The sequence below is a fragment of the Apteryx rowi genome, unplaced genomic scaffold (assembly GCF_003343035.1).
Source record: "Apteryx rowi isolate R43461 unplaced genomic scaffold, aptRow1 scaffold_17, whole genome shotgun sequence".
In the NCBI taxonomy this organism is placed as follows: Eukaryota; Metazoa; Chordata; class Aves; order Apterygiformes; family Apterygidae; genus Apteryx; species Apteryx rowi.
In genome coordinates this window covers 2,133,178-2,160,733 of record NW_020447974.1, presented here as the reverse complement: position 1 = coordinate 2,160,733, position 27,556 = coordinate 2,133,178, and the positions used below count along the sequence as shown (strand labels likewise).

General features: G+C 36.0%; 2 protein-coding genes across 6 annotated transcripts; one reads left to right on the top strand and one right to left on the bottom strand.

Moving 5' to 3' along the window:
- The first annotated feature begins 6 nt into the window (after positions 1-6).
- MYEF2 (myelin expression factor 2) lies at positions 7-19,024 on the top strand. Of its 5 annotated transcripts, none has more exons than XM_026060500.1 (17): positions 7-77; positions 4,369-4,598; positions 5,827-5,879; positions 7,154-7,161; positions 7,272-7,365; positions 8,255-8,446; positions 9,155-9,308; positions 9,765-9,814; positions 9,906-9,969; positions 10,151-10,252; positions 10,446-10,496; positions 10,601-10,642; positions 10,952-11,050; positions 14,467-14,580; positions 15,734-15,942; positions 16,061-16,112; positions 18,352-19,024. In XM_026060500.1, exons 2-17 carry the CDS (start codon positions 4,406-4,408, stop codon positions 18,513-18,515), a joined length of 1,641 nt encoding a protein of 546 aa, XP_025916285.1. In that variant the 5' UTR covers positions 7-77; positions 4,369-4,405; the 3' UTR covers positions 18,516-19,024. The 5 variants fall into 5 exon arrangements, with proteins under 5 accessions (XP_025916285.1, XP_025916284.1, XP_025916286.1 ...); XM_026060499.1 differs by having other exon boundaries at positions 10,574-10,642; XM_026060501.1 differs by lacking the exon at positions 14,467-14,580 and having other exon boundaries at positions 10,574-10,642.
- A 58-nt stretch (positions 19,025-19,082) lies between these two features.
- On the bottom strand, positions 19,083-27,128 carry SLC24A5 (solute carrier family 24 member 5). Its single transcript, XM_026060504.1, has 8 exons — positions 27,062-27,128; positions 25,562-25,645; positions 25,364-25,467; positions 24,943-25,043; positions 23,868-24,151; positions 23,125-23,331; positions 20,097-20,198; positions 19,083-19,543 (listed from the first exon to the last, which is right to left on the bottom strand). The coding sequence occupies exons 1-8, from the start codon at positions 27,126-27,128 to the stop codon at positions 19,221-19,223; spliced, it is 1,272 nt and encodes a 423-aa protein (XP_025916289.1). The 3' UTR covers positions 19,083-19,220.
- Positions 27,129-27,556: the final 428 nt, after the last annotated feature.

Below are 27,556 nucleotides of genomic sequence, written 5' to 3'. Positions count from 1 at the left end.
GCGTGAGGCGGCGCCGGGGCGGCTGCGCTGCGCGGGGGCGGGAGGCAGAGCGCAAACCCTGCCGGCGCTTCCGCTAGGTTGGTTCTCCGGGTGCTGTAATGTGCTCTGGGTAGGCCGGTTCCCACAGGATCCGTTTCTAAGAAGCGTTCTGCGTTGTTCCTTTTTTCGCTGTTTACTTTTCCACTTTTTACTCTACTGGTATGATTTGTAAAGCCTTTGAATTAATCGTTATTCACGTGAGAATGGTGAGAAAGCCCTTTAGTGACTTACTAAAAACAGCACACACAAACTTTTTCTCTAAATAGTACAGCTGTCTTATATGGAATATGTAAACCATGCCTTGTCTATAAGGAGTTTAGTGTAAGGGAGCTTGAAATATTATCTCTCAGAAGAATTCACTGAATGGCCTCTTAAAGTTTTTGTTATTCTTGATGTCAGGCTTCCAGGGTTGTCATTCTCTGGCTGAACTAGGTTTTGGCCTCATGTTGCTGGAATTTCAGTTTCTCTTATTATCTCATTCACATCTTGGAGGGAAAATACATTTTGTGGCAGACTTACTGTGGCAGTACATCAAGGCTGTTGAGATCTGTGATGTTTTGACATGTTACAAGCAGCTGAAGTCTGATACTGTTGTGTTAAAAATACATACGGGATCAAGTTCTGTACAAAGCTTAAGGAATAAAGGCATATTTCATGCCTTTACTTGACTCCCTATAAAATTCATATAGTTCATATTTTATAAATCTTACATTACTACAAGACAACATTATTTTTTTTTTCTGGGCCTAGCCCACAGGTTTCAAGCTACACGAATTATAGTTTGCATTTTCACAGGAAGATTGTTACCCTTTCACATCTTCAAGGGATGTAATATTTCACTGCCTTTTTAGGTTGTTACTGTTAAAACAATTACTTTATTTCTCTGTATCCTTACCTCTGTCATTCTTTTCTTTTTTCCCCCTCCAAAACCAAACACAATCAAATGAAAAATCCCGGCCATTCTGTGTGGCAGAAATCACAACCTTAAATTTGAACATAATGCAAAGAAGTTCTTGGTGGCAGGGTTTCAAATCTTATTCTTTCACTACAGTTGCCAATCCTCCCCAAAACACATATGCAAAGGATTAAGCTGTCAGTGTGGAGGTGAAATTTACTACCTAATTTTAGTAACCAGGTTTATTTAACATTCAGATTAAATTGGATAGGAATCTTGGCCTCAACTTGCACTTCCCTAAGTCTGTTGTATTGAGCAACAGAACTGTTCAGCACAACAAAGCTAAACTGATGTATGTGCTTTAGAATCACACATGCAGCTGTGGAATTTCTGTAATTCTCTGTTCACTGATCTTACAGTTTATAGGGCCATTTGTGAGCAGAGAAATAGAAGTTTGCAGAAAAAATCAGCACTTGGGGGTTTTCAGAGTGATTTATCTTGTGCTTAATGTTTTGGGGGCTTCTATGTTTGTATTGATATATGGAAGGCTTGCCTTTGATTTCCAAAATTCTTTTGGAAGTTTGAAGCCATTATTCTTCAAAAGGTTAACATTTTTTGTTTTAATCAATGAGGAAATACTTTGTAAGAAATCACTTTTTGTAAGAAATAGACATCTCTTTTCAACCCTAGAAATCTGCTAGTGGTTTTACAGGCAAATATTAAGACAGATCCCTGTATAAAGTAATTAGTTCATTAAAAAGATTAAGAGTAGAAAATACTATTGCTTTGAGAAAGGGCAATTCATAGTTTCTGAGGCTCTTTTCAGTGGTCTACAAGTGACTAAGGCAACATTGCTTTGAATGTATTCTTCAATTGAAAGTATTCTTAATATTCAGATGGGAGAGTAAGGGCTAGATTCACAAAAGGATTTTGGCACCTAGACAGTTTTAATCGCGGAGACTCTAACTGAAATTCCTTAAAAAATAGTACATCTTAAACACGACTAGTTGAAAGAGATCCCTGCCTCCAGAATGGTCGCTGGCCTGATGGTTTTGGTAGATGAGTTTTGTGAAAAGGATTGATTTTATTTATTTATTTATTTATTTATTTTTAATTCCCTAACTTCAAGAAAGTGTGTGACTATGATGCTTGGACCAAGTGAAGTGTCTTCTTGTGTGTCTTCTAATTTTCTTTAAAAAATTATAGTTTGTGCCAGATTCATCTCCTCTATGCTTTCTACTGGCTAATACAGCCAAGTCCTGTAGATCCTGTGGATTCCATATTTGGAGACCTAGCTTTTCCTGTGCACTACATTGAGCACCTAGGTGCTGTTTCATAATCCTTTAAGCAGGAAAGAGCTTAAAAGGCTAATAGAAATCCATGGATCTAATCCTAAAACTTAAGGAAGAACTCAGATTTTACTAGGGGCATCAATGGACAGAAGTTTTGCATTCACAGATGGAACTGCGTTTGGAGGAACTGATCTGACTGGAAAACTGATATTCTGTCCTCTCTACTCCTTGCTCTCTCCCAGTTCGCCTCCAGTTATTTTGCAGCTGCATGGTTTCCCCCACCATTTCACTTCATTACGGAGCCGCACAAGAACTGTACTGCCACAACAGACAGGAGGGTGTGGAGGAGGGATGATGCAGAGGGAGCCTGGAGGATGCATGAACTTGATAATGTGTTGTTGACCTTGAATGTTTTAAATTTTACGAATACTTAACCCAGAGCAGTGTCCGCACATATCTCAGTAGACAGTCCTACGTTAATCCAATTGTAAACATATGGACCATGAAGTTCATATCATATGAATGCTTTATAATTGGGGAAAAAATCATGGGAGAAAAGTGATGTATTTGAAGTTTTTCCTCCCTGAAAAGTGCCCAAGTCTGAGTAGATAAAAAATTTAGTTACATGGATGGTAATTTGCACATGTTCTGAGTATAAAAATGTCACTCACTGTTTTGTTAATAACTTTGCAAAGAGAGCTGGAAATGCTCATTTCAATAAATTAAAATCTATGATCTAGCCAGATACTGTAGTTGTAAAACTGAAATACTTATTCTGGCTTATTTTACACCCAGATACATCCTGAAGTGTCAAAACTAGATAAAAACTTTAGATTYACTCGACCTTCTGAAATGTGGGAAAAATTGTAAAGAGAGTAATGTAATTCAAGAAAGAGGGCTCACGATCGGTCTCTTTGACAGTCCTGTAGGACACTTGAGTAATTGTTCTAACTCAAGTGGCTAACACTGACCTTTTAAAATGAAAATTTGTGTAGAAGTCCTTTTTAAGTTTCCCTTTATGTTGCAGTGAGATTTGAATGAGATGTCTATATCTAAGTGGCATATGTTTAATAGATCACATTTATGTGGCTTTATCATTGGAGCCTTTCAGTTCAGTGGTTCAGCTCTCTTGAAGGTAACAAGTCGGGCACCTTGATCCTCTGTTAGCATGCTAAATCACCTTTTGATAGTAACACTTTCAAGAGTGCTGAAGAGATTTGGCTTCTGTTTTGGATGTTTCATCTAATTCTGTTCAAAGAGTATGGTTTTATCAAAGTTAAGAAATGGACTGCTTTAAAAATTTTTCTTGCATTTTTCATCTAAAAATAAAGACATTTTAAAAGAAAAACTGTTGTTCTTTCTAAATTTTTGAAAGACTAAGGGCCAGATTTTTTTTGTTTGTTTTTAGTGGATAATACTTGATGACTTAATTAGTCTTAGATGCAGAGCGTGTCTTACTACACCTATTTCCTATGCATTTGGCATATTTTCAAATTATAGCTTTGTTAACCAATAAAAATAAATGTGCATTTGTGCTTCTTAATTGAATTTTAATTTCTGTCTAAAAGTGATCTGGCACAAATTATGAATAAAAATGAATTGATGTTGTAAACAAAATATAATTTGCCTGTTAGAGTTAATTTTTATTATTACGTTGAATGAAATATACCAAGCTCTTCCATGAATTAGACTATTTCAGCTCTCACTTCTGTGGTGAATATTGTGCAACTTAGCCAAGTCTGATGTGAAAGCTATTGAAGCACCAAAGTATGGATGCTGTGGGTTATTTTTCAGCTGAGATATGCCAGTTGTATTTTAATGTTTGTAGTAGTTTCATAATATTGTCTTGCTGAATCTTGAAAGGCATAATGGAAATGGAATGTAACTGAAGTAGTGAGATATGATTTCTGCAATTACAATATTGAATAAATCTTTTATCATCCATTTTTGTTCCGAATAAAGCACAATGTTTTGAAATAAGACTGGTAAAATGAAATAATTTTTCCCAGTTTGAAAAGCAGAATTTGGCATTGTGGGAGTTCTAATAACATAGGAAGTATAGAGCCTAGTGTAATAGTCTAATTATCCAATGCAAAACTAATATTTTTGGTGTCTTTTTTTTTTTTTTTTTTGGACATGTAGGGATAATGATGAGACAGCAAAAGAAGAGAAAGCACCTATGAAAGAGAAGTATGTTCCAAAACCGAAGGCAATCCCTTCTCTTGGAAACAAGAATAGATTCCATCCCTATTCAAAGGACAAGAATGTGGGCACTGGAGAGAAGAAAACTATTAATCGTAATAGAGTTTTCATTAGCAACATCCCATATGACATGAAATGGCAAGCTATTAAAGATCTTATGAGAGAGAAAGGTAACTTATTCCTGATAATGCACTTCATTATAGAAAGGGGAAGAACTTGCATACAATATATATATATCCTTTGAGCCACACAGATTTTCATTTATTTATTTATTTATTTATTTATTTATTTATTTGGGCCTTTACTTGGTACATCTATCTTCCTTCCCCCTCTTTCATCTGAGACAATTGCATTGCAGGATAGGATGGGTAAATGAAGTGTTTACGATCTTCTGCCATTCTAGTGTGACAGTAGAGGGTATATGCATGACTTCTTAAAGAGATTGTGTTTTGTCTAGTTGTAGTCTTTGTAGTTTTTTTTTTTTTAAGGGCTATTGTATTTAAGCAACACATATAGTGTGTTAACATACGAATAATAAAGGATGTCTTTCAAAAGTTGTTTTGTATTTCTTTGGTGGAATCTGGCTGTGGAATTAACTTTTGTCTGCATTGTCACTACTGCCATGACTGTTTGTCTGGAGATTTATATTAAAAGCTTGTTACTATTGTTGCAGTTTCGATAGAGTAATCTTAATACCCCAAACTCCTTATTTTTAAGTTTGGGGAAAATAATCCTAATATATGAATTCCGTAAAAAGTTAGTCCTGTATTTTTCTTGAAAATATTGATTCTTCAAAAGTAATGCAAAGCACACTTGGATTCTAGGCTGTGAAAAATGCCAAAAAACCCTTTTGTCACTGCTGGTGTATCTGTTGTAAGGTGACATGACTATTTGATTGGTTTATTTACTGAAACTTCCTACTTTAGAAAGTGAGTGGCTTGCTGTGAAATATTTGATGTGTAAATTTGGTTATTATTGAAGGCAAACTTATGATTGAAGACATTCAGGTAGAAAGTCACCTTAAAACAGGTGTTGTGAGTTGGATGATAAATGTAACACTTTTCAGTGAACGTTGACGTTTCATTTGTTAGGTTAAGGGACTATGTGTATTTCTGAATTTGTTCACCAACTATATCATACTGGCCAAAATATGATCTGTAGTATGAATTAGGTTAAACATAGTTGTTTGTTTTTAGCTTTTGAGAATGTGGCTGCTGAATATTTCTGAAAATTAGCTAAATTCTATAGCCATTGACAGGAGGTATGTTGGTCTGGTTTTGATTGTTGGTGAATAATAGGTGCTTCTCTGTAGAGTTGTGCACAGGGGCACAGTAAAGAAAGATACTGGTGTTTAAATGCATTGTCTCTTGGTATTTTCCCTTTGTATGTCTTATGTAGTTGGTGAGGTTACATACGTGGAGCTGTTTAAGGATGCTGAAGGAAAATCAAGGGTAAGTGCCGTGGGCAACAATCTGCTAGAGGTTTAAAAGTTCCTCAGCAGTTTTATTTTTGTATAATACCTGTACCAGTTATTGGAAAGTAAGTTTCATTTTTACATCGATTTTCATTATGATAGCCTTGAGGGTTCTGTATTAGAAATAGTCTGACACTTCCATACAACTCAAACTAGCTGGTTGTAAAGGACAATACTTTGTAAATGTTAACAAATGGCATTTACTTAATTCTTCTTTTTAGCCAAAAATGTTTGTTTTGTTACAAATCTGTTTCATATAAAGGATGTTCAATAAACCACTGATTAGATTTAAATTTTGTTAGTGTAGTATTCTCTTCTTGAGGCCAGTAAGTATAAAAATGTTAGTTAAGAATATGCTGTTTGAAGTGCCTGATTTGACAGCTTTGCAGGGTTGGTACTCTGAACACTGGATTAATGTATTTGCTTTTTTTAAAACTAAATGGATGGAGATGGTTGGTAGCCAACGGAGTGCCAGCAATGAGGCACTGAGAGTGAAGATTGGTTAAAGCTCCTTTGTCTTCTTAAAAATAGTCAAAAGTTTGGCCGATAGCAGCTCAAACCTGCAGTGAGAACATGAGAAATGCAGGTCTGAGTCTTAAATGAAGTTGTAACAATTGTTGTAAATGACTTTCTTCAATGCTTGTTAAAACTAAAACATGCTTTCAGCTTTGCTTTCCTTAGAGCAATCCTAAACTCTTTGCTTTATTAGAAGGATTTTGGTGCAGTCAATAAGGTTATTTTCTTACAAAGTAATTGTCAAATATGCTAGCAATACTGAAGAGGTATGCAGACTCCTTGTTCATCGTACTGGTGTATTTGATGTATGTGGATTTGAATTTTGTAGTCAGTTGTCAGCTTTTAATGACACAATGAGTGTCTTGATCAGTTTTTGGTTATGTTTTGGGTTTTTTTTCCTGTTCCCTTCCCCTCCCCCCCACTTGTCCTTACATGGATCTGTGTGGCACTTTTCTGTTGTCCAATTCTGGTTTGGCTCAAAGAGAATAAAATATAATATAATGTATTCTCTTGCATTTCAATGGTATGTATGTTAAAAGAATAGGAGAAATTCAGCTTGGCTACATGTAAAGAACATGTATTATGATTTCTGAAGCTGAAAATAACTTGATGAATAGTTACTTAACAGTGAGCTGGGATCTTTAACTGGAATGTTAAATACCCTATTATATGTGCTGACTGACTTTTTTTTTTTTTTTTCTCTTTACATATGATGACAAATCATCGTGGATGTAGGGTTGTGGGTAAGTTTCTTTTTTCTGTGTGTGTAGAGACACATTACTATCCAAATATTCTGTTAATTTTAACATTTTAAACTTTGTTTTAATGCTCCAAATATTTTGTTCCCTCTAAGTGTGGTTGAATTCAAAGATGAAGAATTTGTTAAGAAAGCATTAGAAACTATGAACAAATATGATCTTAGTGGAAGACCCCTGAATATTAAAGAGGTATGAATATTGCTGCTGTTCTTAATTTGAAATAGTGAGGACACTAAATACTGGAATGACATTATAGTGTTTCTGAGTGTCTTATTTGTGTAATTTCCAGTTTAATTATTTTTCTGATATTTTCTTAATGGACTAAAGTGCCTGCTGGCTTGCAGAAAATCTTGATACTATGTCACAGGAACTGACGAAAAGACTGTGTCCTAAAGTCAAAATAATCAAATGCTATCTTTCTTTAAAACAATCTCATCTTTAACCTCATACTCTTACCTGAGTGTTGTCCGCTGCTGTTATGTTCAGATTATTTACTTGTTTCAAAATTTGATTTTGGGCAGAACAAGCTTAGTATCAGACTACTAAATACTTTAAAAAAAAAAAAAAAAAAAAAAAGCAGGGGGTGTTGGGAGTAGGGTACTTGTGCGGATTGGGAAGTGAAATTAATGTCAACTTTTTATTGTAGTGTTGTAGCATATAATGGTGTCTGATGCCGTTCTTTATGTCCATTTATAATTTTAATAATGGTATTAACACATCAAAGAAAACTAATTAAATTAATTCAGTTCTTGGAAGAAGGTGCTAGACTGACAGTCCTTTAGATTGAAATCTTTTCTACTTGTCCATAGGCTAGGTACAGCATGTGAAGTGGCAGTGCACGCTTCCTCAACAAGTGCTTTGCCAATATGCCTCAACCCTCATCTGAAAGGACCCACCTCTAGAGGTGAGGGAATTAGGTCTCCATGCTAATACAGTTCTTGATCCCTCTGACATGGACAAGGATACTAGTTGATAATTTTGATGGGTTTATGTAGAATTTCAAATAGTACCTTTTTTTTTTTTGTTACTAGTCCTGCTATTGATGATTAAGCTAGCTTTATTTTTGCACATGTTACAGGATCCTGATGGTGAACATGCTCGTAGGGCACTACAGCGTGTAGGAGGACAGTTTCCAGGAGGACATGGACCCGATATGACACCTGGATTAATGAATTTACCACCTTCTATTCTCAATAATCCAAACATTCCTCCTGAGGTTATCAGTAACTTGCAGGCAGGCAGGCTTGGGTCCACTATTTTTGTTGCTAATGTAAGTTTAAGTATCAATTTTAAAACTGTGGTATTTGATTTTCCTGAAATGCATTATATTCCTACATAATTCAGTTTTAATATAAAGAGGAAATGAGAAATGTTAGTTCACAATTAGTGTATTTGGTTAAAAAGCAGGATATGTAGCCAGATTTTGGACATGAAAGATACATTAAACTCTCAAAGTTGACATACACTTTTAATTATTGTATAAAATTTTAATTCTGATCAACAGATGGTTGCACATCTTTTCACTATGTATTTACAATGGTATTTCTTCATTATATTTTTTTAAATTCAATATGCACATCAGATTATTTTGCTAATTACTTTAGATTAATTTAGTTATATTTGGTGGAGATGCTCACTTCATCAGTTCTTTATATGCACGAATTTAAGAAATAGACTATAATATATCTAATGGGGGACACATGGGGTACAGCTGCTCTTAAGAAGACCCCATTCTCTCAATTTTAGTATGTTAATTTGAAAATAAAAATAGGTATACTATGTATAAATTGTTGTTTTTAAGTTCAAGTTTTTGTTAGGCTTGGTTATAGTGTGTGTATATTACAAAATTGTAGCAATTTATGAATATCAAGCATTTTGGGAACTGAAGAAAACCTATTACAGTATAGAAAATCTGTTCCATACTTAATGGCAGAACAGAAATGTGCACTGAAATTACTCATATATTTTTATATGTAAGCTTGACTTCAAAGTTGGCTGGAAGAAACTGAAGGAGGTATTCAGCATTGCTGGAACTGTAAAACGTGCAGACATCAAAGAAGACAAAGATGGCAAAAGTCGAGGAATGGGAACAGTTACATTTGAACAAGCAATTGAAGCTGTTCAAGCAATATGTATCCTTGGTTTTGAAAAATAATTGGTCGTATATGGATTAATCTTTGGTTAATGGCTTCTAATAGTGTAGTTTTGAAGATGGTGCTTATTTGCATTGCAGCTAGTGTATAGGGACTAGAGTATAATATTCTTTTTTTTATTAATTACTGAATTTACTGCTAAACTCTAAAAAGGTGTTTCTGATAATGTTGAACAAGCTTAAAATATGGAACATGGCATGTACGAAACCAACTTTCATATTCCCAATAGTTTATATAGTCTCTCTACCACAGCTTTAAGTCATTGCTAAGAGTAAGCTTTTAAAGTGAAATGTAGCGATTTTTGATTTGTCATTTTACAGAATAGACAAGGAAAGATAGGACTGCTAAAAACAGTGAGAGAAATTAATTTTTACAATGATTTCTCTAAAATGAACTGTCTTTTGTACTTAAATTCCTTGACTTACATTTCTTCAGCTATGTTCAATGGACAGTTCTTGTTTGATAGACCCATGCATGTAAAAATGGTAAGTTGTTTACATTTATTTCTATCCTACATATCTCTGCTAAAACATTAGAAGGATTTTAGCGTAATATCCTTGCCTTTTTTTTAATCAGGATGACAAATCAATTCCTCATGAAGATTTCCGTGTTGCAGACAGCAAAACTCCACAGTTACCTCGTGAGTACAGACTCTTGTCTTTTGGGTAGGGTAGGGGGAGAGGTTTCTTCCCCCCCCCCACTTCAGATATAGTGTCTTGGAACTGTTTTGATACTACTTTGTGCTTACTTGTACAGATAGCTGTGTGGTTTTATGATACAGGAGTTCTTTTTTCTGATGATACTTACTTTGATTTTTCAAGGTGGTCTTGGTGGCATTGGTATGGGACTTGGACCAGGTGGACAACCCATCAGTGCAACACAATTGAGCATGGGTGGTGGAATGGGCAATATAGGTCCAGGAGGTAATTCTGTGCTCTTAGTTTCTAAGTTACAGAATTTTAAGTTTCTGTTGTTTCTGTGCTTGGAAGAATGATATATTCCTATCAAAGCAAGCCTTGTGTAGTGTGCCTTTGAAATGTTAACTGTCTCTGCATTTATGAAATCTAGTAGGAACTTAACTGTCTTCTAAATGGTGTTTGTCTTTTTGATTTAAAGGTATGGGAATGGATGGTCCAGGATTTGGTGGAATGAACAGAATAGGAGGCGGTATGTGCAGTGAAGTTCTTTGTATTAAGTAATTTTTTTTAACTATTGTATAGAAAACACTTTGCCTTATTATACAGGGCTTGCTGGCTTTCGTGGAATGGAAGGAATGGCTAATATGGGAGGATTTGGAGTCAGCCGAATGGGAGGTAGGTGAATATTGTTCCTATTCACTTCTTACAGCTAATCTATGAGCCTTATCAAAACCCCTTCCTTTATATCGGGATGAATAATGTAGATGACTTCAGAGGAAATATGGGTGGTGGCATGAGTGGAGGCATAGGAGCTGACATGGGAGGTACAGCAGCTGGCATGGGAAGTATTTAGTAAATGCCCCGACATGCTTTAAACTCACTTCTCTTTCAACAAGCAGCTGTGAAACAAGTCTATTATGAACATAAGCTTTGATATCAGCTTTGATGACAGAATATTTCCATTTTGTGCTTTGTTCCTTACAGAAATGTTCCGTGGTGGAATGGGAGGAAATATGGACAGAGATTTTGGGCGTAGTGACATGGCATTGAACCGTGGTTTCGGAGATTCTTTTGGAAGGATGGGTATGATAACTATTAAATTTCCTGCGGCAAATCACAGCATAATATTGGAAAAGCTTTACTAATAGAGAAACCAAGAAAACACCTGATTTCATTTGGTCATCTTTCCCTGTCCCCTTCTCCCCCATCCTTACTGTAAGGGTGTAATCTAAGTGTTCATTATAGCCATCTCTGAAGTAGGGTTAAAGTGTGGGGTTTTTCCTCTGTAAAATATAAGTAAAATAATGATTTGAATAAAGTGTTTAGTTTCATACAGTTAGCTGTCAGATTTTACGTAGTTTGGGTACTAAAGCATACTTTTGGGAATCCTGAACAAGCTGTCCATGTGCTGACCTTGTAACTTGTGGGAGCCTGCTTTTGCAAAGGCATGCTAGAAAAGTTGTTCTTATTGCAAATCGGGTAGTATTGGATAGGAATGGTAAATTCTGGTGCCCTCTAGATATTTTTCCCTGCCCTTTTTGTTTTGCAGTTGCTAGCTTCTTCCAGCTTTTTCTCATGCAGCTTAGAACAGGATTTACTGACCTCTTCTGAAGCTGGGCTAGCTTTGTTTAGTTTATGGATGCTGTGTTGTTGACTAAATTTCATTTTGCTACTTTTGGGCTCCTTCAAATGAGACAATCTTCTGTCCGAATAGAGCATAAGAGGCCTGGAAGTGCCCAGGCATAGAGTTGTCTTGCAGTTTGTTACTGTACTCTTACCAGGATGAATGCATTAGAGGGGAAAGGTGATTTTTGGGGGGTTTTGTTGTTGTTGTTGTTTTTTTTTCTATTCCCCATCCTTGCTCCTTTAATTTCTCACTCCAAAAGCAGAGAGCTGCGATTAGGGCATAAGGTTCATGTGCTTTAGGAAAAGTTGAACTCTTTTTTTTTTTTTTCCTTCCTCTTCCTCTTCCTCTTCTTCTTCTTCTTCTTCTTCTTCTTCTTCTTCTTCTTCTTCTTCTTCTTCTTAGCAAAGGGTAGCTTTTGTGTGCTTCTTTTCAAGCACCTGTAACTGTGTAGAAGTGGTAAAAATGTAGTAAAGTTGCTAGTTGAGTTAGTATTAATGTCTTGGAATTAATTGGAATTAAAAATCAAGCATATGATTTCACTGTGCTTGCAACATGGGATAAACATCTCATCTGTTTCCTGAGTGAAAATCCAAAGTCACTTTAGTTATAAATGCTCGTACAAGCTATAGACCTCTGAGTATTCTAGTAACACGCACTGGTCATACTGAGGCTGGTACTGAAAGACATAAACACAGTCACTGTGGATGTGGGAGTCATTTGTTCTGTAGATCTGAGCAAGCTTCAGCTTACAACTTCTCAGCAATCTTACAGTTTAAATACTGTTATGTTCTGAAATAAAGTTCTTCTGAGGCTGCATGACTTTAAAATTTATGGATTGTGGAGAACCAACTTATGTTTCCCAACTTATCTGTAATTAGTGAATGGAAATTTTAGATTTTTACACACATGACAGTTAACAAATGCCATGTTTATTCAGGGAAGACCTGTACTCCTGTTTCAGTTTTTAGGTTAATGACAACTTACTTAGGGAAAGTGCTAAGAGTGCATTCAGCTTCAGTTCTCTGCCAGTTTCAGGGAGGGCAACATAAGACAGTATTTGATTGGGCTATGGCCTCAATTAATAAAAATGAGGGTGTTTAATTTGCAGCAGAATCTTTGGAACTGCCTATTTAAAGTGCTAGAATTCTGAAATATTCAGAAATCAAAGGTTGTTTTACAGTGGATCTCTGAGCTTACTATTCCTCATTTGTAAAAAGTCAGCTGGAGAAAATGWCAGGGAGAGGATGTTTCTAAGGTCAGAAACTGCTGAATGCTTGCTTAGTAGAATTGCCTGAGGTTTTTTTTCTTTCTTTTATTGCATCTTAGTAGACTCCATTACAGAGATTTTTTTTTTCCCCCCCTTTAAAAGAGAGTGGCTGTAGCTAGGGTACACTCACAAACAACTAAAATTTTCTTTTTTTATCTCTGGAAAAGTGGGATTTTTTTTTTTCCCTCCCAATTCCATTTAGGGGGGAAAATACAGTCCCGTTGACAGCAAACTCAAAATTTGACTTGGTGTTTCAGTGCAAGACCCTAATGAATAAGTATTAAGAGCTTCCTCATAATAAACTGTTGGCTGAAGTACTGGGAATAATCCTGCTGGTGCTGAACAACCATAGCCTTTTAAACAGGTTAGTCCATTTTTTGAGGTCTGGGTATTGCTGTGACAGCATCTTGTCTGGAGGAGACAAATGTTTTTTCACAAGAGACTGGCAGAGAATAATTGTTGTTGTACTGAACTGTATGGAGAAAACGAATATGACGGAAGTCTGCTTATGTGGAAAATATATCCCTATCAGAAGTGATCCTTTTTAGATATTGAAAGAATGGTGTATAGCCTAAAGAAGCCAGTTATTAACCTATTTTGCCATAAGTAAAAACTGAGCTGTTTCTTTTGGGGATGAAAATCAAGCAATACAAATGTAGTAGCTGAGTTCCAGAATTATCTGCAAATTACCGCTTCCTTTGATACAGGTTAATAGCAGGGATTATATTACCTGTATTCTGAAAATTTTGCCCATTATTTTAAGAACCTGCCTTGTGTCAGTTCAGTACTGCTGTTATGCCTCTTCTGTCTTCAGAGTGCTTTTTTTTTTTTATAGACGCTAGGTTTATTGGAATGAATTTTGCCTAGTTTGTTCTCTAGAACAAATGGAAGTGCTTGTTACAGAATCTGTACAGACCTTATTTTGTTCTGCCATAAAAGAAATGTAGTTTCTGCAATTCTAGAAGCTCCCTTGAGATTACTTTTCTGAACCTTAACACTTCAGTGAAAGGGTTGCATTTTTTTAATCCACACTAGAATCATCATCTCTGATACCATTCTGGAGGTTGCATGTTCCTGTCAGGCAGCCTTTCATAAGCATCTTCTCTCTTCCTTTTTCCTTCTCCCTTTTTCCCACCAAACTCTATTGACTCTTTCTACATATACTGTAATGAGGGAAATCCAGAGAGCTACTCCTAGGTTTTGCATTGGTTTCTTTAAAATGGGGGAAACTAGGGCACTTCTATCTGATGAAGTACAAATAAGATGAACCTTCAGCCTTGAGAATGAGGTTGTTCTTCCCAAAGTGAGAAGTGGCTTATTTAGTTTGTTTGTGCTGCTGGCAGATGGTCAGAGGAGAGAAAATTGTAGCTAGAAAGAAATTGGAGTAGCTTAAAACCTGTAATAGAGAAGGGGGAACTATTTTTTTCTTACTGGGTGTTTCCTACCTAGTTTGCATAATAAAGTAAGGCACAGGTGAAAATGTCCCATAGAAAAGAATTGCCAGGTAACATTGAGATCAGTGCTCTTAACTGGTGTGTGCTTTGTTGTTGTCACTAACTAGTAGTTTCAGCGTATGTCATTTTATTATTTTTTTTCCCCGTTTAGGTGGTGCAATGGTTGGTGTTTTTGCAGGAGGAATGGGAGCACCTAGCATGGGCCCAGTAGGATCTGTATTGAGTAGGTTGACTTGTTTCAATAGAATGCAGATGTGTAGGCAAGGTAATGATATAGTGAACATGTACATGGGGGATTTTGTTGTGGTGTAGTGTCTTGTCAGTGATGAAAAGTAGAATTCTGTCTCTTGTGACTGCAGATCTAATAGTTTATGAAGCTGTTTTGTTGAGGTAAAAGATCAGAGGAAAGTGTATTAATGCAGTCTTTCCCTTAATCTTAGCTTTGAAACCATTTGGACTTCTGCTGTTCTTTATGTTGATGGAGAAGTATTTCAAGTAAACTTGTGTTGCAGAAAAAAGGGCAGGGTTATTTGTGTGAACTTCATAAAGGAGAACTTAGTTGTTTCAATGATGAGAAATTATTGCCGTACCCAATCAGAGCTTGAATTTCCGATTATCACTCGGTTTAATTCTGTGCAAAGCTCCAATACTGAGTTCATATTATGGCAAAAGTCTGAGTCCTTCAAGCTAGAGCAGATGAGAAACTAGACCTTGCTAGTGGTTATCCTGAGAGGCATACTGCTTAAAGAAAAGGTCCCTCATGGATGATCTTGATAGTTTTGCTTTGCACTAAAAGCTTCTAGGTTCATAATTAAAAATTAATGGATTATTTGAATGCCATTAATCTTGTTTTTTATGCATTAATATATTTAATTGCATGTATCATAGAAAAGTCTCTACTTTTCACAGTACTTGCAGTAACATCTGTTCTTTGCAGAGTATGCTTTCTTTAGAAGACTGTGGTGTTAACTGTGGGTATAGCTGCATTCAGTAAAGCTGAATATTTATTTTGCTTCCTGCATTCGTAGTGGTATATATGGTCGTTATCTATATCTTAATGTTTCCATGGCTATTTACTTAATCTGTTTTTGATGTATAAGATTTTTATTAATGAAACTGGACAGTCTTTAAATCTCAATTTCTTACATGTGTTGTTCAACATTTACTATGCTAGATGGTATGACTAGCAGCTTGATGCATTTTTTTTTTTTTGAACTGACACTTTGTATCTTCTAAGACTCTTAACTTAAAATATTAGGCATGTCACTGTATGAATCACTGCATACATGAAGTTATGCTTTGTATTGCATCAGTTGTATTAAGATTTTTTTTCTCCTGACAAAAGAATTTTAATTTTTACAATGTACTTGTGCATTTATTAGTAATTTTTTTTATCTCCTTTTTTTTTCTCTGTGTAGGTGGTGGAATGGGTGGTATGAGCAGTATGCCTGGTGGAATGGGAATGGGGATGGATCGGATGAGTTCTGGTTTTGATCGAATGGGACCAGCTATGGGTGGAGGCCTGGACAGGAACATCGATTTGGATCGAGGATTTGTGGCTGGCCCAATGGGAGGTGGCATGAGAGAGAGATTAGGCTCTAAAGGCAACCAGATATTTGTCAGAAATGTAAGCATTTGGATACATAGAAAGCATTAGATTATTTTGTGTGCATGTTTGATTACATGCTTTTCCCCTCCATGTAATATTTTATATGTAATGTTATTAATACCTCTTTTTATTCTAGCTTCCTTTTGACTTGACTTGGCAGAAGCTAAAGGAGAAATTCAGTCAATGTGGTATGTATGTGAATCTCATCTCTGCTAAGCTCCACTGACTTCATGGTGTCATAATACATGGTGTGTATTAGACAAGCACAGTAGGATAAGATTGTTGCCTTATCCTAAAGAAGAGTTTGGCCAGCCTAATCTTTCTTGCTTTCCTGAGAGTTATATAACTCAATTTTTAGCCATGTCTTAGACATGATTCTACAACATGAAACCAAGGTACAATATGGCCTGTCTTGGCTCTGAGTGCTCAGATGTTACACACTTTAATCCATTCCATTAATAAAATTTCCCTTTGAGGTGTTTTTTTGTTTGTTTGTTTGTTTTGAAGCAGGTATTATGTATCCTTTGGCTGATACATAGTCTGTTACAATGTGCTTATTTTGAGACAAATGCCTGCAGGGTTGTGGGCCTCATCCAGGTTATACATCCCTTGCAGAAATGGTACTGCATTGAGGCAGAGTCAGTAATTTTGCCAAAGTGGCAAATATATTTTTATGAAGGTAAGTAATCCTGATTAGCATATTTGCAGGCTGTAATGCTTCCTTTTTCCTTAAAAAAATAAAATCACTTTTTATGCAAGATACAGGATTTCTTGAATATCCAGTAATTCTCTAATTTAGAAAACTTATCTTTCTACACAAGTGAATGAAAAGTAAAGCTTGGATGTAGAAATAAATGACTTTTCTTTTCAAAACTCACTTTCAGAATGGAARGTTTTAACTGGCTTACAGGACAGCTTTGCTTATTTTGGAGAGACAGGAAAGAGAAATAATTTAAAACATAGTACTGATATCTAATAGTGAAGACAGTCTTCACATAGCCATTTGCAAATCTGGTATAAGTTAGAACTTGCAGTTAAACTACGCTGACTTTCAGGTGTTCGAATGTTTTGTAGCTGGAGGAACTCGAAGTATGCATGCTTTCAAGGACTTGAAGCTCTTGTTGCTGAATTATAATCAAATCTAGTGCACCATCTTTTCAGAGTGAAATTCCGCCTTTTACTGCCTTCAGGGCTATGTTGCTGTTAATGTAATTCCTGGGAGTTGCAGGTCCATATCTTAGCCTTAGGCTAAGGATTCCACTTAACTAAAGCACTACATAAACTCTCCCTCTCCCTCCCTCTCCCTCCCTCCCTCCCTCTCTCTCCCCCTCCCTCCCCATAAGTGATTTATGTTGAACATTTGCATTTTTGTAAAGTTATGGATATCCTGTTAACGCCAAGTTTTTCATAATATACTTACATTTATACGGAGGGGTTATTGTTTTCTAGAAATGGATATAGCTAAACAGGTTCTCTTTATTTTTTAAGTTTTAATTGTATGGACAACCTTTGGAAAGAGTTCAGATTTTTTATAATTATCTCCTCAGCAACTAACAGATGTAGTAATTATGTTAAATGATTTTTTTAAGAACGATAAGCACAAATATAAGCAACAGATTGTTTTCATGTCAGTATCATAAGGGGCTATAAAGAATATGTCTCCATGTGTTCAGTTTCTTTCAGTGAAAGGCTAGTCTTCTATTATGACATTTAAAAATAAAAGTATGTATTTTAGGGAGACTTGCTTGTTCTTACTAGCATTTTGGGGCTCAGGGGTGGTGTGCTACAAAGTATCGTAATCAAAAACTCATTAGCTCCAAACACAATGTTTTCTGCAGTATGAAGGTGTCTGTATAAAAATGTTGCCTCATGAGTAAATAGTGTCTATCCTCGAGAAAACAGAGAAAGGAATTGGGCTTTGCATGCTACTTCTCCCCCACACTTAAGTGGTAACTTTACTATTTTTCAGTCTCTAATCTTGGTATGCAACTTCCTGACAAAATTACTTGATTGCTGTGATTACTTGGTATGTTACTGTGATTGTCATACTGCAGTGAACATGGGGGATTAAATTGAACTGTAATTCAGCTAATGGATCTCAATAGTCACATTTTTGGCAGGGTGGCTGAATGAAACGCAAAACTTCACCTAATAGGACACTTCTTTTTTCAAACTTGAGGTCAAATACAGCCATACTTTGTCTTACTAGAAAAGAAAGACTTGAAACGGTGGGTCTTGATTTGGATTCCTCACTGCTCTTTTGACCCATGTCACCTTCTCTGAATGGTCATCGGTCTGAAAGTACTAATTTTATATGTCTTCACAGATTACATTTAAAAATGCCTTTTAAAATCATTTTTAATTAGTTCTTTAAGTTGTTAGTGCACTGAAGACTTAAAATAACTGCTGTTTAACTTATTTACTCAGGTCATGTAATGTTTGCAGAAATAAAAATGGAGAATGGAAAATCAAAAGGCTGTGGAACAGTCAGATTTGACTCACCAGAATCTGCTGAAAAAGCCTGTAGAATAATGAACGGCATAAAAATCAGTGGCAGAGAAATTGATGTACGCTTGGATCGCAATGCATAATTTAAAACTATATGTTCAGGAACATTCCTATGTCTGTTTAGCTTCTCTATTCTAGTAAGTCATTTTTAGTAACATTGTATGCTTACAAAAGCTGTAAAAACGAACTTTTAAATCCCACCAGCCTTTAACAGTATAGTGTTTAATATACTGTGATACTTGTTAACTGAATCTTACTATGTTTGGTTTTTAAAGACAATTTGCCTGATTTTTTTTTGTTTTTTTTAGAGGCACTGAGCCACCTGCAGGTCCCATTAGACAGTGGGAGCTTTGGATGCTCAGCGCCTTTGGAAAATTAGGCCAAGTGTCTCTAGTCATTCAGTTTAAATGAATGGTTATACTGTTTTTAATAAAATAAGCCATCTTCTCTGTTAATCTCAAGACTGCATAGTGGGATTTGTTTAGTGTTTTCTGATTTTTCCCCAGCCTGTATCAACATTGTAATGTAAAAATTAGATGTCTTTTTTCAGAATTTTGGTTTTATATGTGCATTGTAGTCATACTGTAATTCTTGACTCTAAAAGAAAGGGCTCCAAATAGGCTGTGATGTTTTTGTTCTACTTAATATTACTTTAATGCCATGACTTAGTTTTGTAAATAAGATTTAGAGCCCAGTGGGAGTTTTGGATTTTTTTTTTTTGACTAAATGAAGAAACGGATCTTTCTCTCTTGCTTTTATTTTTTCTTCAGTATAATCACTGATTAAAACTAGTTACCACAGACCCTGGTAGGATTGTTCCCTATGATGCCAAATTCATATAAAATTGATAATATAGTAAATACTAAGTACAGTACAAGACAGATTGCTCCYAATTTTTTATCTATTTTCCAGCCATTCAGGTGAACTGCCAGAAAAATAAAAACAACAGAGCAGATAAGAGAAATGGCTGTGTATGTCAAACCACTGCTGTTCACTTCTATGGGTCCTGATGTATTTATGAAGACAGTTTTTATAAACCAGGGTATTCCCAAACACAGCATATCAAATACATTGGATCCTACAATGTTAGACATAGCCATATCTCCATTTCCTGCAAAACAAAAAAGATAAATGAGCCTGCTTAACTGTATCATATGAAATTGCCAAACTTTTTTGGAGGAACAGACTGTCAGCCCTCAAYTTCTCACAGAGCACCCTTTTCAGACTTTTAATTGAAAGAACTACAGACATGATTATGCAGAGCATGTTTTTGGGTACCACAGGCATAAAAAGAATTGTCTCCCTAGCTCACCAGCATCTGCACAGTTGCACTTAAAATAAGCTAGTCAGGCAATTATAAAATCCGGTCATGTTTAAAATACCATGACCTACAGTTGTGTTTTGTAGTAAAACTGTAACACTTGATCAACAGCAAATCCAGCTAATCTGGAATACCTGTCTGAGATACTCTAGAGCTCTTAAATGGCTGAGCCACAGCTACTTCAGGTAAGCTACTTTATTTAGTATTAGTAAACTTAAGCTCTAGAAGTGGTAACAACAATTTAAAGTTGCTCCTTGAAGTTCTGGAGATATTGACAAGATTCTTTTCCATAGTTCCTTTCAAACACATTCAATGGAATGAGCTTGAATACCAAAATCTTTACCTTTTTGAGCCACCAGCACACTTGCAACTGTATCTGGTACACTTGTTCCCGCTGCTAGTAACGTAAGGCCCATTATTGACTCTGGAACTCCCAATGTTTCACCTGCAGTTGATAAATAATGGTAGAAAATGCCAGTATGCTTTAGTTTTATCCAAAAAAATTGCTTTGGACTTTGTGTGCTAAAGAAAGGATTAGTAATCATATAATTCCAAAAGGAATCTGCCAGCTGACTTAACCTGACTAAATATAAACTGACTGAACTGTAAAGTGGTTAAAAAAATAAACACCATGCTGTTGTTGTTCTTCAATTGAATAAAAGAAAAGAAAAAAAGAGGAACTATACTATAATAACCATCTTATTTCCTAAGTTTTTAAAAGACTTCAGTACAAGGTCTCCAGTGCTCAAGAGAGTGCCAGTTATGAACTGGTCTTTCAGATACAGTAAAAATTTAAATATCCCCCCTGCCCCCCACTTCCACTTTTGAAACATATAGTAATCTTTTATATTTTGGGGCATCTCATTGTTAGTGCTCAATAACACATGAAGCAATAACTCTTATAATTGCCTGCTCTTTAAAGGAGGAGAAAAAAAGCACATGAATTTTCTTAGGTAGGAAGGTCGTTAAGATCATTGCTACAATACTTCCTCAACTATATGGCTTTAACATTTCAATTCAATTAGAAAGCTGAAGTTTTTCAGTTCCTTGTTGGATTCAGAAGAATCAAAAGGAAGAATTGTTAAATAACTCATAAGTGCTAATAATCCTTTAGAAGCATCAGTTTCCTTTAAGTAAATATTGGTTTAAATTAAGAAAATTTTTAAATTATTACTAAAACAGCAGATCTTCTTTTCTTTCCCACTGTATGTTKAGACCTTCATGTTCTGAAAGTGTATTATTTTCTCACTTAAAACAGGGATTCAGGTCATCTTCAAAGCAGCCGTTCTTCTAATGTAGCATTCATGAGGATCGATTATGCTGAAGCACTTGATATCTCTGTTGAAACTATTACATAATTACAGGTTGTTCTAAATTTCTGGTGACTAAAAAGTATTTTAAGGTTTTTTTTGCTGAAATCTGGATTCTTACTTGTAATAGTTTGGCAATAATAAGCAAAGTTTTCTTAAATACAAAGCAGCGCACCATAAGCTAGGCCAGCAGTGATTGCTTAGTGCATGTTAGCTTAGTCTAGGTAGGTCTGAAACTGCTTGTCTGTTCAAGGGGGCTGAATATGATCCCATATACTTATTCTTCCATCACTTCTAATGTAAGAGATTTATAGGTTGAGGGACCAAAAAGATCAGCCTGTAAACCATCCAGGCTGGAAAATAATGGTTCATGCCAAGTGAACCAAGTTGAAATACGAATTAACTAACCATATGCACCAAACATTAGTTTATAGCCCCTCTGAAGGTTATAAGATGGAACCTAAACTCAGGTGAACCTGATTTTTCTTTATTAGATTTATCTTCTAATTAGAGGGTAATTTTTTTCTGGCAATTGGCCATAAAGAGAGAATGGTCTTATTTTTCTAACCTTTAGTTCATTTTGTGTATTAGTAGCAATATCTTGCTCTAGTAATCAAAACTTCTTTGCAGGCAACAAAAAGTTGGTGTACTAAATTAGATTAATTCTTGACCATCAAAATTTAGTTCCCAGCTATGGTACCTTTATGAGATTCTGATAGGCAGTTTATGCAACTATAGCACCTTTTTGAATTATCCTTCATGAAAAAAAACTGGATTTGAGAATATATATATATGTAACTTTTAGAGTTTTAATGTGTAAATAGAACATATTTGATCTAGATGTAGTGGGACAAAGACCCAAATGCTGCTTGTGATGACTTTTCAAAGTGGACTAACACTAATAAGCTATTTGAAACTCCAGTGTACCTGCTTTCATATGAATTAGTGCTTTGTCTAGTAGAACAGCAATAACTTTAATTAAATCATGGGAGTTCTGTTTTAAAGGCTTCTAGCATTCAGAAAGTAAACCATTGCTCTTTAGATACAAGTGGAGAATTATTTGACCAGGGAGTGAGCCTGGTGGGTGTTACATCCAGCAATCTATTATTAATTTCTTAAAGGTCTACTGAATGTGTGAGTCTTTTTCTGCACGTGATAAGGAGTTATTCATTGAACTTACTTGAAAACAAGTTTAAGATGCTGAACCAGCAGAATACTTGAGGAGGATTGGTGAACTATAACGTGGAAATGGCAGGCTTTGTATCATTTTATTTTCTTGTTTGGAGATTTTTGTTTTTTGTTTGTTCTTAAAATTAAAAATCTGATTTTTCACAAGCTGGCTGGAGAAACAATGAAATGAGACAGGAAAAACCTTGAGGTATTAAAAATTATTTGCTTTTCTTATGCAAGTTTGCACCCTTTTTCTCACTGGTAGGAAGACTTAAATGTAATGCTTTTACTGCTTCACTTTATGATGCAGATTTGTAAGAGATAAATAAATACATGCACAACAAGAATGGTTAATAAACACATGACACTATAGTTCAAATAGAATGGTACCAAATATGGGGATCTTTTTTGGCAGTTAATTTAATGCCAAGTTTCTCGTTAAAAGTATTCAAAAAATCTACAGATCTAGAAGTAATGGATCTTTTATGAAAACTTGAACCGTTAATTCCAGTCTTGGTGGATTCTATGTTTGTCAAGTTTCAGCTTAACAAGTTTAACACTATATATCTAATTGTTTCACTTCATGAAGTAGTTTAATGAAACTGTCTGTCTCTTTAAATGTAGGCTATTTTTTTGGAGCTGTGTGAACAAGTTCTCATTCATGTGATGGTAAGCAGTCTGAAGCAGCTCAACTCTAAAGTGGTTTTCATTAGAGGGAAGAAGAAGGTAAACTAAGCAGTCTGAAACATAACTTTTGTGGGTTTTGTTTTTTTGCACAGTGAAATATATACTGCTAAGCTCTGACCATCAATTGTGGGAAAGAAAACTGCTCTTTTTTCAGTGATTCTTGACTGGTTGATTCTGTATAGCAGCAACAGTTTGAGTACCTACCTGCTATTGTTATCATCCATACAAGAACATAAGTCATTGCAGAAATCCATGCTGCTGAAAATAAAAATGTCACTATGAACCAGTTCCTCCAAAATTGTCTTCTGCAATCTGGTATAGTCAAATAGAGTAGTGTAATAATAGGAAGGGATAACACCCACAAAATTCTCTTCATATCTGCTTCAGGCATGGTAAAGACGCTTGGACGATCTATTGAAGAAAAAGTAACTTGTTTTAAACTGTAGCATTAAGTTTAAAGTGTTAGCATACAATCATACAACATGCCTCTACTTGTGAGAATACCAGAAAAAGGTAAAAGAAATTTCTTCTCAAGTTCTAACTGTAGCCTTATTACTACCTACATCAGACTGGGTTAAACTCTGAAATCAAACTGTATTACCATGTCACTAGGAGAACCAAGGTAGATTAAAAATGAACTTTTCTAATGGTTATCAAGAATAGGTATGAATTACTGTATATTTTTTTTTTAACCTAAGTGAAGAGGAAACTGATGGCCACATCATGGCTATTCCTTTACTTCTGCTATAATGCATATTTTGGGCTATGAACCTGCCATTGTCGTAATGTAACAGTATCCAGTAGCAGATAACAGCAGTAGTTATTGCTGAAGTCACTCTTACTCTATTAAGAACATCTTAAAACCTACTCTTCATTAAAATTGATTTAGACAGTCATGCAGAGTGCCTGCATGAGGCACATAGAGACAACTGTAATAATACTTATACCTTCAGAAATTTCATCAAGCCCATGCAAACTTGTTGAAAGTTGTGAGTAGTCCAGCTCATCTTGAAAAATTCCACTATCTTTTCTTGGCTGTTGACGAATTAGAGGTCCATTCTCTTCCCTCCATCCAACTAGCGGCTGCTGCTCAGCATTCTCTTCCGTAGCTTTTGCAAAACATGTACAGCAGGGACTGAACTTCTTCATGATATATTGATTGATTTTAATGTCAAAACACAGTACCAGAATATAACATCCATATATAAATAATAAGGAAGCACTTTCATACCTAGGATAAGAAAGGGATTTTACATGATGTGTAATTAAGGGAAAAAAACCATTAACTCATTAAAATGGCTGTGGTAAGGAGAAAGAACTAATTTGTTTGGGTAGCAAAAGGAGAATACACAAAAGCATTTATTTGCACTGCATGGGCAGTGTCATGAAAGTTCATGAGTGTCTCCTTATATTTCAGCAGTTTGATTAACTCCCCTACCCTGCAGAGTCTTACTTGTCTGTTGCATAGCTGCATGTGTTCAAGGGGAGCTTACTGACYGAACAACTCACATTGCAAAATTGAGTCTTCATGTGATGGTTAAAGGGAGGGATAGTATGTGGTATTTTGAGTCAAACTTCAGAGATCTAATGCTGGACCTGTCTGACTTGCTAAGACAACAGGAATTTCAGTGTTGACTGAAGGGAGTTAACATCAGCAGCTCATGATCTGCTTCTGGCAGACAAATGTTTCTTGTAGCAGTGATGCTATTCAAGGAGATGCTTGAAATGAGTAAACTAAGACGACTAAATGCTATGCCAAAACAGTTATGATACAAATTCTGAAGTCTGTAGACAGAAACCTATGCAGATCAGACTTTATAAATACGCAGGGTTTGAATGTTTCTGTAATAATTTTCACAAGCGTTGTGACTTTCTACATTTTTAAAGCCAGCAGGATGTTTATTTCTGTTAGTAAATGGCAGTTCAGGCTACTTGAAGTTTGGTGTTTTTTGTTTGTTTGTTTTTAAACACTGTCTCACTAATCTCCAGTCAACATGAATTCAACATTACTTGTGCTCTTACCAGTAAATTCTGTTGTCCGATATCATCACAAGGACAGCCACTACACTAACTGTATACGCCAGACAGTCTCTAAACAGTGGCCAACAGGATAGCCTCGAAACCTGCAGAACACATTCATTTACTTTTTTTTAAACTTGTCTGTAATACTTTCACTAAGTGCTGTAAATGCTGCATCAATATGTTGTTTCTATATTATGTAAAAACTTAAGATTCTTAGGAATGACTTAAGTATGATATTTAACAAGTTAGTGTTTTTAAAAACTTTCATAGCAAGTTATCTTAAAACTGATTACATGCTGTTTTTGCTACTAAATAATAAACTTGACAGTTGTCATAGTAAGTCTCTCTTGGCTTTTGTCAGTAAATCAGAAAGGATAATCATTTGGCTCTGAGGAGCGTAACTATCAAAGATGATACATACCACACTAGAAAATAGCCCACAAGCTGCACAAATACCAAGAAGATTATAGACTGCTGATCCAAGGATGGTGCTAACACCGATATCTCCCTTTGTCACGAAGACTCCTGTAAGGAAAGTCACTCTTTCTGGTTATGTTCCAGTTCGGCATGCAAGGAAAAGAATTCTAAATTCTGAAGAGTCAAAACATGCATCTCTTACCTAGAAAAGCAGTGACAAGCTCTGGAGCAGAGCTTCCAGCAGCCATAAAAGTTGCTCCAGCAACATCCTGAGAGAGGCCAAGGCCTGAGGATAGAGTAAAAGAATTGCTTAAAAAAACCCACCATATACTTCAGTAATTTGTACCCACTACTTACTTACTTACTTACTTACTACATACACAGTCTGTGTATGTTAGAAGCTACTACATTGTAATATAATTAGCTTTGCTTACTTCTATACAGTTTGCATGTATTTATTTGAAATTAGTAAAATAATATATTGAAAACAGGCTTATTTATTAGCAGATATGTTTGGGCTGATTTATTTCTAACTTTATTACAAAAATTAGTTTAAATAATAGAAAAGAACTATGGATAATACAAGAGATTTGGGCATGATCTTAAAATAGGTGTGCTTATTTAGGCTTTAATTCTACTTCATAAAGATAACAGTTGCAGGGAGATTTCTTGGACTTTAGGGTGGTATGGCTACCTGATCCACATCAAGTTTATCCATCTCAGGGAAATCCATGCTGCTATGTCTTCGCATACCAGACATACGAGTTAAATTCAAACCAGTGCTGCTTGGATCTTACAGTCAAATTCTATGGACAGTGTAAGAGCCTGCGTCTTGCTTGAATGAAATGAGATTTTTTGTTCTGAAGCTGACTGTTTTTGAAATGTAACTATCACTTTTTGGATCAAGTTCACGCACTAGGAGCAGTACGGCTAACTGTGGAAAACCAGTCTGAAAAATGCTTATTTATCATCAATAAAGAGATATATCAGCTCCACAGCAATGTTTAAGCTTACAATGCCTGTAAATGTTCTGATCCTGGAGAATGTTTTCCAGTGTTCAAGGATGTGTTTCCCTAGCCTTGTTTGTTTGTTTGACAGTTGCTAAGACCATCTTCTTTTTAATTCATTGATATTTTAATTCAGTCATACTTCAATATAGCTTACTGAAGCTGGGGAATTATTACAGATTGATTAGATTTCGCCAAGCTATTGTAATTGTGGAATTTCTTTTCTTCCTGTGTCATACCTTCAATATGTAAGCAGTAGCACATGATGATACTTGTTCACTCCTTTGAGAGAAATACTAGCAGGAAGTTATTTCCCATATTTTAATACAGGAAGAGTTTTGATTTCTTAGGCTTTTGTAAGGGGGGGGGCCTTTATTGGTAACCTAGACATAATATTGCTTACCCCAATATATTGTCAGCTTAGTTAATACTGAGGAAGTTTTAAGGTTTGTTTTTCCAGGCATAAGGAAAGCACGYGTTAAGTGCTTTACTTGGAATGCAATTAGAGTTTGTTTTTAAATATTGTATTGATATGTTGTATCAATTTAAATACTGTATTGATAAGTCTGAGTCTGTGCACGGAGACACCGGACTTCTCCAGCTCTGTCTCTGGGCGCTCCGGCTCCGCAGCTTTTCTGGGAGCAGGTGCTGCCCGGAGCCGTTAGGTTGGCAGGAGCATCAGGACACGCACTTACATTCACTGATGATCTCCAGAGAAGGTAGGAAGTAATCATCGCACACAATAGACACCGCCAAAAACATGTAAAATATAATTATGAGATAGATAACGATTCCTCCGTCCTTCCTCTCCTGCGGTGTAAAAAATCCTTCAGGAAACTCTGATGAAGCGGAGGGGACGCAGCTCGTCCTGTTTCCTGAAAACCGAGTGCAAGGGGGTTACGCATCCTAACAGGCCTTTTCCATTTTTCAGGCGGTAGGAGTTCGGTGGCTTTTCACTGTCAACGGAGGCCGGCTTCAGCGGGTTTATTTTACCTAGATTCCTTTTAGTTCAGGGGGGAGGACAGCCGCAGCAATACCGATAAAGAGGCAGCGGGGGGGAGCGACCTCGCGGATCCGCTGCTGCCAGGTGGCCTCGGCCCCGGGGGCGGCCGCAGGGAGGGAGCCGGCGCGGGGGCCGCGCTCCTAAGATGGCGAAAGAAGCACCCGAACCCCCCCCCCGCCTCGTGCCG